Source organism: Arachis duranensis, chromosome 4 (genome assembly GCF_000817695.3).
Source record: "Arachis duranensis cultivar V14167 chromosome 4, aradu.V14167.gnm2.J7QH, whole genome shotgun sequence".
Lineage (NCBI taxonomy): Eukaryota > Viridiplantae > Streptophyta > Magnoliopsida > Fabales > Fabaceae > Arachis > Arachis duranensis.
The window spans coordinates 373,822-385,560 of NC_029775.3; the positions used below are offsets into that span (position 1 = coordinate 373,822).

At 28.8% G+C, this 11,739-nt stretch overlaps 1 protein-coding gene across 1 annotated transcript in view; it reads left to right on the top strand.

Moving 5' to 3' along the window:
* The first annotated feature begins 10,705 nt into the window (after nt 1–10,705).
* Nucleotides 10,706–11,739, top strand: part of LOC107482378 (uncharacterized) — a 3,885-nt gene continuing 2,851 nt past the window's right edge. The window contains exons 1-2 of the mRNA XM_016102823.3: nt 10,706–10,866; nt 11,318–11,557. Coding sequence (XP_015958309.1) covers nt 10,852–10,866; nt 11,318–11,557 — 255 coding nt within the window. The 5' untranslated portion in view covers nt 10,706–10,851. The remainder of the gene's footprint in view (nt 10,867–11,317; nt 11,558–11,739) is intronic.

The window sequence follows — 11,739 nt, forward strand, 5'->3', positions numbered from 1 at the left end:
TAAAGGGTATTTTTTAGTCTTTTAAAATTAATACTAAAAATATGTTTTGATTTTTTAATTTTTTAAACTTTTTATTTTTTTAATTATAATGTTATAATAATTTTTTTAAATGTTATAATAATCTAATATGGGTAATATTAATCAAAAAGTGTAATAAGTCCAAACTGTCTTTTAAATCTAACGGATCCAATGTAAAATTTTAATCCTAGCCCAAACAAATTTTAAATAAAAATATAAAACAATCATAAATGCTAACTTTTTTTTTTACTTTTTAATAGGAGTTTTAGTACTCCAAAGCTTTAGGGAGTATGCAATCGCGTCCCCTTTTATCCATGACCCATGTGACTTATGTGAGATAAAAGTGTGAATGGTTGAATGCATAATTTTTAAGCGAAGTCGTTTTGTTGAGTAAACTAAACAGATTAAATCTCCAAAATGGTCCTTCAAATTGGACCCTTACATCAATTTCACCTTTGAATTTCTAATTGCACCATTTTGGTCCTCGAGATTGAACTCCGAATTCCATAAAAGTCCCCAAGTCTATTTCCGACCTGAGTCAACAAACCGGATGCTGATCTGACAAGTCACTACCACGATGGATGTGGAAACGGCTATATGACGTGGACATATGGTGACCATGCTCCAATATAGTCCCTATCCCCATTTATAAACCCTAAATCCAACGTGAACCCCATCTTCTTTATCTTCTTCTTCCGCTTCTGTCTTCTACTTCTATTTCTACTTCTTCTTCTTCTTCTTCTTCTTCTTTCAAGTGTAGTACTGCTCGCAATGAAACTTGCGACAAATTATGGGTGGTGCTAGTCACGTAATAGGGACTTCGAGCCGCTCATCTTCAACCGAAAAGGTACCGAAATGGTGTGGATGTGGATGTCTCCCCATCCTTAGGTGGTCAGAAACTGAAACGCATTCTAACAAGTCCTTTTTTGGATGCCCTAATTATAATGTAAGTGGGTTAAGCTCATTTCTGTATAGTTGTTGTGTTTGCGTTCCAAATTAGTATGATCATTTTCTGGATTATTGCAGACCAACGGAAAGAGATAGTGTGGATTATTTGTTTGGACAAATTCTGGACAAGAAGATGTGACTTGGAAAGCTAATAATAAGGAGGGTGAACTGAAAATGAACTTGGCCTATAGGCTAGGAAAATTGGAAGCAATTATGAGAACTCAGAAAGTGTTAATCCATGCCATATGTTTAGTGTTGTTCTTAGTTGTTATTTTTGTGTTAATGTTGTTCAAAATTTGAGCATAATATGGATTGTACAAGTGTATTTCTGATTATAACTATTATGAATAAAAAAATTTGGACATAATTGAATGAAAAAATTTGGTGTGTTATGTTTTAGCATTTGATGTGAATACTTACAAAATAAAAATTGAAGACAGGACAACATATGGTCAATAATTAAAGTACTACCATATATATAATTTATCAAAATATCATAGTATGCATATCTTTAAGGTCTTGAGTGTTTTCCAGATTTTCAAATTGACAAAGCAAACATAATAACAACAAACAAACATCAAAAGTGGATCATCACCCTTATCTATGACCATTGTCATAACAGTTCTCCAAAATAAAAATAGATTCACATTTAGAAATAACTATCTAACATCGAAAAGTGTATATTTTTAAGAAACATAATCATTTTTTCCTTGGTGGCTTAAATCTCAAAGTTCGTACAAACTTAAGCATTTTTCCAATCTTGAAGCTGTAGCTAAACTAGCTCCCTGCATTGGATCCAAGTTTGCAGAAGTTGTTGGAAAATATGATCTTCTTCTAGTTGTCAGCTTTGTAGGTCTTGTTGGCTGGAATGCACATTAGGCACAAATGCCACACATTAGGTCCTGCAAACTTGGCATAGCCTCCCTCATGGCTGGAATCAGACCCTGCAACAGAAATTGAGACAGCATAGCCATATTGAGTGAAAACATTGATCCCATAAAATACACATAATGACCTCTATAATTTCATCCCGTGCACTATAATAGATTCTGACTTTTAAAAAATGCACTATAACAGTTTCTGACTTTGACAATGATTCACCATAATAGACCCTAACATTTACATCGTGCAGACAAAATAGACCTATTTCAATTTCACAGAATCAGTTCATATTCAACCCAAATAAAATTCACCAAACTGATTTCAAGAACAATTCATAAATGTTTGCTTATGCTATTATGCAGACTTCCTGATTTCAAGAATCAATAATCAATATATCATCATCATTAACCGATGTTACTCACACACATACAAAATCAAATCAATAATCTTTCAAGTGTGGAGACAAAGCAATAGAAGTTTAGCATATATGAAGTATAAGCATAACATCAAAAGTACAACCATTAGACTCTTTGCATTAATATATTTAATAAGTATAAGTCTAGCATCTGATTGAAAACAGATGAAGCATGAAAAGTATACGCATAGATTTAAAGTTTTTTATATACTAGATTTTATAGCTTTGCATAGAAGCACATGCTAAAAGCCTTGACTTCAAATTTAACAAGCACATCTCAAATTAGACCCATAAATTTCAAATGTTTAAATGGAATGTATCTGTTGTTATTAATATTATTATTATTATTTAACTAATATACCACTAACAACAAAAATAAATCAGTAACAAAAATCAAACATACCTTCATGCTCAATGAACACATTAACAAGATAATTGTTTTTCTTAGCAAAGAAATATATCTTTCTTAACTCTCTATCATTGTTTAATCTCCTGAGTCCAACCTCTAGACTTCTACCTGAAATAAGCTACCAACATTCTTTCATCTTGTCGTACCCAAGCTCTTTATGATAATTCCTAATATAAAAAATATCTAATGTATCTTTATCAAAATCACCCAAACAACTTTTCTTATTAGGAGAATAAACAATCTTTACTTCATTTTTTTCAAAGCTACCCCCGTGATGGAACATAATATCAATTAGATTTTCATCTGTATCAGAAATAAAAATTGTACAAGTTAACTCAATGACCATGGTCAAAACCCGAAAATCAACAAATTGCATTTCATGTCTGGTAAAAAAAATTTGCCTCTATTTGATCAAGCAAAAAATAGAGCATTTTTAAAACTCATATCCTAACAGAACAATATATAAAATCCTAAACCTATCAACGATGAAAACATCCCACCACAAACAAACAGAAAGCCAACTAAACTCTTGAAAATCAAGCTATGATTGCCAAAAAATAAATAAATAAATAAATAAGGTCGCTGTGTACTCACCTTAATTAACAACAATGGTGTTTCTTCAATAACGGCACTATGAACTCCACGATGACACTAGTAGCCCCGCAAAATTGTCGAACTCGCAAACCCTAAACCACCGCACTAAGCCTTCACCATTGTCAGAGGAAGAAGGAATCTAAGAGTTTGGTGTTGTAGAAAGGAAGAAAAAGACTGTGAGTGATCAAAACACATATGCCTCCAACGTTTTTTTTAATTCATGTAAAACGGTGATGTTTTACTCTTCTTAGGTGCCAAAACCCTAAACAACGCTGTATGAAACATCCATCGTGGCAGTGATTTGTCAGATCAGCACTCCGATTTGTTGACTCGGGCCGAAAATAGGTTTGGGGACTTTTATGAAGCCCGGAGTTCAATTTCAAGGACTAAAATATGCAATTGGAAACTCAGTAGTAAAATTGGTGCAGGATTCCAATCTGAAGAATCATTTTGAGAATTTAGTCAAACTAAACATATCATCATCATCATTATTAAAAAATTATTTTCCATTTCATATACATCAATTTCCCTCTATCCCTCCTAACATCCTTCTTTGTTGTTTAAATTAATCAACAACTCATAAGTTTCACAATTAAAATCATATTACATTAAATTCAGTTGGTATTAGGGAAAAAAATTAAACTAGAAGAAATCAATGATTAAACGAAAACCATTTGAATTTCAATTAATTGGATATAAATCAAAGCATCTAATTACAAATTTTAACATTTATATTTAAAAATTTAAATAGTATTTAATTGTAAACTATAATTAAGTGTATCATAATAAATTATTTGTTTAATTTATAAATTTTAGATATTAATATTTAAAAAAATGAATAATTATTTTTAATAACAGTAAAAATTTTATCATTAAAAGTAATATGATAACATATAAAAAATATGACTAAATAAGAATATTATATTCCAATCCCAATAAAAGTTAACGAATATGTTAGCAAGATGAATAAGTCATTAATTTGCATAAATGCTAAATCATGGTATTAAAAAAAGTGATTTAATTTTTTCTATAATAAAAAATTTATAAACTATTTTTAATACAAATTTTTATGTTTAAAGTCAATTTTAAATTTGTATCTTTTTAATGTTTTTAAAAAATAACATACATATTTAAATTTTTTACTATTTTAAATATTAAAAGATTAATCATTGACGTACATTAATAGTAAAATATATAACTTGTTACATTTTCATGTCAGTCTTGTAAATTTTTTGAAAATATAAGACAATAAAATAGGTTGAGTTTAATATCATTAGAATCTAAATATAATTATTCAAGTAAGCACTACTACTTATGTTAATAAAAAAATTTTGTAAAAAAATGCGATTTACATTTTAAATTTTTTGAGTAAATTCATTTTAAAATGTAGGAATTAGACTCAATTATGCTACATTTTTAAATGAAATATAGAATTTCACAATAAAATTAACATTCATTAAGAAAATAAATTTTAGGGGTGGCAAGATCACTATTTGGCGGGCTAATCCCCCTTTCCGTCTATTGAAGCGGTCCTAAATTTCTATCCCGTCCTACTTAATGGCAGTTTGACGGGCTCTTTTTATCTTTTTGAAAAATTATTAAACTATTAAAATAAAAAATATATAATTTCATGAGTATTTCAATAAATTTATAATTTCTAAAGATATATAAAAAAATTATAATTTTTAAATTCATAAACATTAAAATATTTATAATTTTAAATATCTAATATACATAATCATCAACCAAATTTTTTAAAACAAAATAATAAAATTAATATTGTTTAAAGTAAAACAAATATTGTTTAAAATATATAATTAAATATTGTCCAACTCTATCTAATCAATCAAATATAGTCTAAAATATATAATTAAACATAGGTTAGTAAAATTTTGAAAATATTTTAACAAAAAATTTAATAGATATTTTTTTAATATGAAAATAAATATAATTTTTCAATAAGGATACATATATATCAAATCTGAACTAATTTTGGTTCATTTGGGTGCTAAATGAGGTTCACTTGATACTGCTGGTAAGTATTGACCAATTTTTTAGCAAAAAATAATAAAATTATTCATTATCACTTTATTCAATTGCATTATATTCCACTCCATTCGATTCATTTACTTCAGTTTTGAACAAACAGTTAAAAAGACTCAATCATCAATAAAAACACATCGAATTCATTTATGGATCCAAATGAACATTAAATAAACTAAAAAATGAACCGAAATTACTTAAGGAATAAAAACTTGGTCAATACTCAACAGCATCAAGTGAACCTCAATTAGCACACAAATGAATCGAAATTAGTTCAGATTTGAACAAGCAGTCAAAAAGACTCAATCATCAACAAAAATACATCGAATTCATTTCTGGATCCAAATGAACCTTAATTAAACTAATTAATGAACTGAAATTACTTAAGGAATAAAAAAATTATGTCAATACTTATCAGCAGCATTAAGTGAACATCAATTAGCACACAAACGAACCGAAATAAACTAAGAAATAAACCAATATTATTTAATGATGGTACCAAAGAAAATCAGAACCAATAAAAATGTTAGCAAAATGTTGGTGTTGTTGGTAGGGGTGGAAAAAGGCCAGGCAGCCTGTCAGGGACCTGCAGCCTGGCCTGTTATAAAATAGGTACAGACCCAGACTCTTTTAAAAGCCTTAATACATTAATAGGTCAGGTTCAGGCTTACTAATTAGTCTTATTTTTTTAAATAATATTTTTATTTTTGTAAAAAAAATTATCAGGCCTTTTAACAGGCTTCAGGCCAGGCCAGGCTGAATAACATGTCAGGCCTAGTACTTTATAAAGAGTTTATAATAAGCTGCAGGCCAGACTTAGGCCAATCAATTGTATGACAGGCCAGGCCTATTAAAAACAAAGTCGGGCCTGGCCAGGCCCGTTTCCACTTCTAGTTGTTGGTGATGATGATAACGAAAGAAGAAGGAGGAGGAGGAGGAGGAGGAAGAGGAGGAGGAGAAAATAGAAAAGGAGAAGGAGAAGGAGTAGAAGGAAACGAAGAAAGAGAAGACGCATGATTTGAAAAACGGTTATAACAACTTAGTTAGATTTGATTAGAAATTTTGCTTAGATGCTAGAATTTTATTCTAATAATTAATAATTATTCAATTAATTTTTATATAATAATAATATTCTTGAACGATATGTGATATTCTTGAACTTAGTTACTATGTTTTTCAAATTTTCTCTATTAAAGTGTGTATGAGACATATTTTTAGTAATAATTTTCTCCTCACATAAAATAAGAAAAACTTTTGCAGTATAATAATTTTATCTAGCTTTTTCAGTCATTTGCATTTCAGTTAAATTTTTTCATTAGCTAGTTTAAGAATTAGTTTTGGAGGCATGCTATTTTGTGTAATTATAAAATAAAACAATATCAAAATTATATGTAATTTTTATTAGTATTTTCAATAATACAAAACAAAAAAGTAAGAACTAACTAATCAATAAAATCAGTGTCATAAAAATCAAACTTATTAGAATACTAATAAATACTAATCAAACCAAAAAATTCAAAAAATTTAAAATTATAAAAGTAACATAACTTTGTAAAAATAGAAAACAAAAAATTAGAAAATAAATTTATAATTGACCACAAATAAATAATTAAAAAAATAAAATTTTAAAATTATTTTGAATTAATCAATACTCTTAAAACTTCACGTTAATTCTTGTAAGCCAAACTTAAATTAATTTGTGTATACATCTTATATGATTAATTACATGTGTAACTAAAATTAATAATCAAATACAACAAAATATGGCGGCTTGAGGAATCCTTCTAATGGATTAGTAAAAATTAGAGAGTGGTACTAACAAAATACTAATAACAATATGAACTCTATTCTTTTGAATACCAGTGTTTAATTTGGATGGAATAGAATGAAAATGATATATTTATAGATCAAAAGGTGTGAAATTAGTAAAGAACAATCTTAAAATGTGTTTTGTCCTAAATTAAAATGGGAATAGGTGTAGAAAATATTAAAAGAATATACAAATGTAAATGTGAAGGGGATTGGGATATGAGGTTTAGAATTTAGAAAAAAAATTAAGATTCAGGGAAAAATTAAAGATTTAGAGAAAAAGATAGAATTAAAGATATAAATTATAGTTATTAATTATAATAAAGGATATTTTTGATAAATAAATTATTTAAAAGTTGTTTTTGTTTTTATGTACTTCAGAAATTAACTAGCCGTCGATCCTTGTTCTAAAGCTGGTTATTTATGTCAATTCATTATCAAATTCAAGAATTTATTTGACATTCCGTACTTTACTATACGACAATAATAAGCTCGGCACCTTGTTCGTATCTATCATACCGTGTTCCTCTCTTTTTGACTGGTACATGGGATAATTTTTCTAAACTATTATTTGTACAAACTACAAAAAAATTTTAAACGTTGATAATATAACTATGAAATAATAAAATTGAAATTGTACCCATAAAACTAACGTTATACATAAAATTATTTAAATTCTAAAAATTTATTTAAAATTTTTAAATTATTTTTTAACATTAATTTATTAATCTATTATCCTTTTTTTAAATAACTACTATTAATAAATTGATGTTAAAGAATAATTTAAAAATTTTAAATAAATTTTTAGAATAGCTTAATAGTAGAATTTAACATCAATTTATCAATTCTCGTGTCCGTTTCCGTTTATTTGTGAGGAGAATCCTTGTCCCATGATAATTTTGCGGATCTCCATCTTTTTTTGTCACGGGTAAACCTTTTGGGTACTCTCGAGTTCGAATTTTTTTTCCATCCCGAAGTACATGCATAAAAAATTAGTTATAAAGGAACCTGTTTATTGAAAATGCCTTAAATGATATGTATACAAAATAAGAAATTCTCTACATATAAGCGTTTTTTATACAAGTATTTATAAGTGCACATTTTTCTTCTTTTTGCACACGTTCTTTTTCCTCTTTCTCTTTTTCTTCTTCTTTTCTTTCGTTTCTTACCTTTTCTTTCTCTTTCTTCAACCATTACTGCACGTTTTCACTGCACCTTCTTCTTCTTCTTCTTGCTGCACGTTCTTCTTCCTTTTCCTCTTTTTCTTCTTCTTTTCTTTCGTTTCTTGCCTTCTCTTTCTCCTTTTTCAACTGTTACTGCACGTTTTTACTGCACCTTATTTTTCTTTTTGCTGCACGTTCTTCTTCCTCTTCTTCTTCTTCTTCTTCTTCTTCTTCTTCTTTTCTTTCGTTTCTTGTCTTCTCTTTCTCCTTCTTCAATTACGTGTTTTTCTCTCTGTTTTTTTCTTCGTTATTCTCGATTTTCATTGTTTTTTGACATCAAGCTCTGAAATCGTTTTTGAAGAAGAAGAAGCAGCAGAAGATGAGGAGGAGAAAAAGAAAGAGTTCTGAATTATGCATAAGGTGTACTTCAACGAATTTTGGGTGTATTTCTTAAATCCTTTGGGTGTAATTTCTGTAATCGTTTGAGTGTATTTCTATAATCGTTTGAGTGTATTTCTGAAGTTCCATTATCTTCAAATTTGGCAAGAAACTCGTTTTCATGGAGGAAGAAGAAAAAGAGTCGTTTATAATGCATGGTAAGTAGCGCGCTTTGGAAACAGGAAGTGGTTGAATAACGTGCGTTTATTTACTTTTAAATGTGAGAGTGTAATGCTTGTTTTTTGTTGGGCTTGTACCAACTTGTAAGACTTGTAAGCCAAAAAGACTTGTATGTGTAGCAGGCCTCATTTTACAACTGAAATTTGCAAAAATTGAAGAATTACAGTTGACAGTTTATAATATTTTGTCATTTTTTTATAATATGTAATGCATAATATTTTGTCATTTTTTTAACGGTGGTTAAGACATAAGAATTAAGATAGCGTTTGTTTTGATAGAGACGAAGAGACTGAGACTCAATATTATGTTTGTTAATTCAGAAATTGGTACTAAAATTTTTATCTCTATCTTTAAAATTTCAGTATTTCAGTACTTCCAAAAAGTAGAGACACAGGGACTAAAATTTTTAAAGATAGAAACTGAAACTTTAATAATATTTTATAGCTAAAATATCTTCATTGAAATTAATTAATTGAAATGTTACCATTTATACAAATTAAATTAAAATTTTATTCTTATTTTAATTTCTGTCTCCCATTTTGCACTAAACAAAATACTAAAATTTATTTCAATATCTATCTCTCAATTTCATCTTTTCGTCTCTGTCTCTCCACCAAGCACTACCTAATTAAGACTTATCCTCTTAACAATGCGAATTGGTAAGTACACGAGTATTCTTCAAGAAAGATAATGAGTGTTTCCCATCAGGACAATGTCCCTAACTTGTGCTAGTTATTAATAACATTAATGCTATTGATTGGCACAGTTGACATGACGAAATTTTCTATATTGAAGAACCAACATTATGCAACGGCTAAGCAGGTTATAGAATTTCAAAGATTAAATACAAAACTGGTATCTGCTTCCTTCATGACATGGTGATGTTCATTACTTCCAATTTAAATAAAAATTCTGAATTATCTTTTAATAAATACAAAAAATAAATAGATTATCTCTAAAATCATGCATAAAAAAACATCTAAAACTATAATAAATCAAATTTAACCAAAATCCAAACTTGTTGTATTTGAGTTGTTGGAAAGAAAAGAACCATTTGCCCTTAATTTATTTAATTTGAACTACAATCATCCTTATTAAAGAAGAAATTCAGAGATAAATGAGATTGAGTAATGACTTCAAAATTGATGGAGTAACGGATTTAAGGATTTTAATTCAAGAGAACAAAAGTGACAAAATTTGGAGAGAATGTGGCAAAATTATGGAGAGAATGAGTTGAAATTTGAAGAGATTAAAACAACGGGATTATGAAAAATGTTTATAATTTTTTTTTTGTATTACGTTAAGAAGGCTTTTCGAAGGAGTAGCAGATGAGTTGGTTTTGGACTGTTAGAATATAATTAAAATCAATTAGTATTATTTAGTATATTTGAATATTTATTACAGGAGATTACTAATTATATTCTAACATGGACTATTGGTTATTGTCTAATTTAATTTCACTTGGTAAAAAAAAAAGTTTGGTCACCCAATATTTCTATTTTTTTTATTTTTCTTTCTATTTTCTACTTATGTTGAGCCTTGCAAATACTTGTATTTTGTGGGAGTTATGGATTAAAGTAACAGAAAAAAACCTTAATTGTGTATTATTAGTGTACACCAAGTGGTTGTGAACCTAACATTTCTGTTTACCATCTATATTGTGCGCATCTAAACTAACTTTGGATATGGTTTTAACAGTTCATAACAAAAGTAAGTTAAAGGGAAAATATGGTTTTTCTCCTATTTTTACTTTTTATCAATAATACTTGTCAAGAATAAATATATCATCCTATTAACCCTTCGTTGAGGCTAGGACATCTTGAAACACTAATCAGAAAACATAAATTCAGTTGTCTTCCTAGTTTTCCATTATTCATCCTCTTCTATTGGAAAGATATCTTAATTGAAGCTTTCCTTTCCATATTTTAACCTTAACGTTTGATGATCTAGCCATGGAGAGACGAGAGGTAAGTTCCTAAATCTACACAGCATAAAAAAAAGAAAAAAAAACTTTTTTTAATATATTATTTGCACAATTGTTTCGAGTTGCTAACAAAAATCAGAACGCACATGAGATTCGAGAAAAAGGAACACAATTTTTACATTAATTATATCAATCTCGCTAGTACACTCCCTCCAAAATTAGATTGCAGAAATTGGATAAAATCCGATCCAATAAATGCTTCCAGCCTATTAATTTTGTTGCTAGCTTGGATCATATTGATAATGTGTGTGTTGGTTGATCATATAATTTATTGTTGTTGAATATGCCTAATTTGAAACCCTAGAACGTGTATTAGTTAATGTGTGTTGGTTGATGATTGGGGGTGTTAACCAATACACGTTCAGGGCATCATAAAACAGAGTTTCATGGATCGAAAGAATAAAATGAATTGATTTTGAATTATGTTGTTGCAGAAGAAAGCGGTAAAGGCAACGGTGCCGAAGTTTGGAGCGTGGGAGAAAAAGGCAGGAGGAGCGCCTACAGATTATTCAATGGTGTTTGGTCAAGTTCGTGAAAAGAAGAAGAATCAAAAGACAGATTTGAGTGAAGTGAGGCGTTTAAGCCTTGGGAATGAAACAAATCATCACTTCCATCCCTATCGTGCACGTGCTCTTCTTGCTAGTGAAGAACCTCCTCTTCCTCCTCCTCCTGCTGTAAGTACTCTCTCACAATAATAATCCTCTTTAATTTTCTGTAAGTACTTCACCTACCTTTGGTCCATACCCCCTAATCAAAACACACATGGATCATTGTTAGGTAAAGTCTTTGATTTTCTAATGAAGCTATGGGTTAATCGTTGCACGTGAGATACATGCACCCACAAACTAAAAGTAAA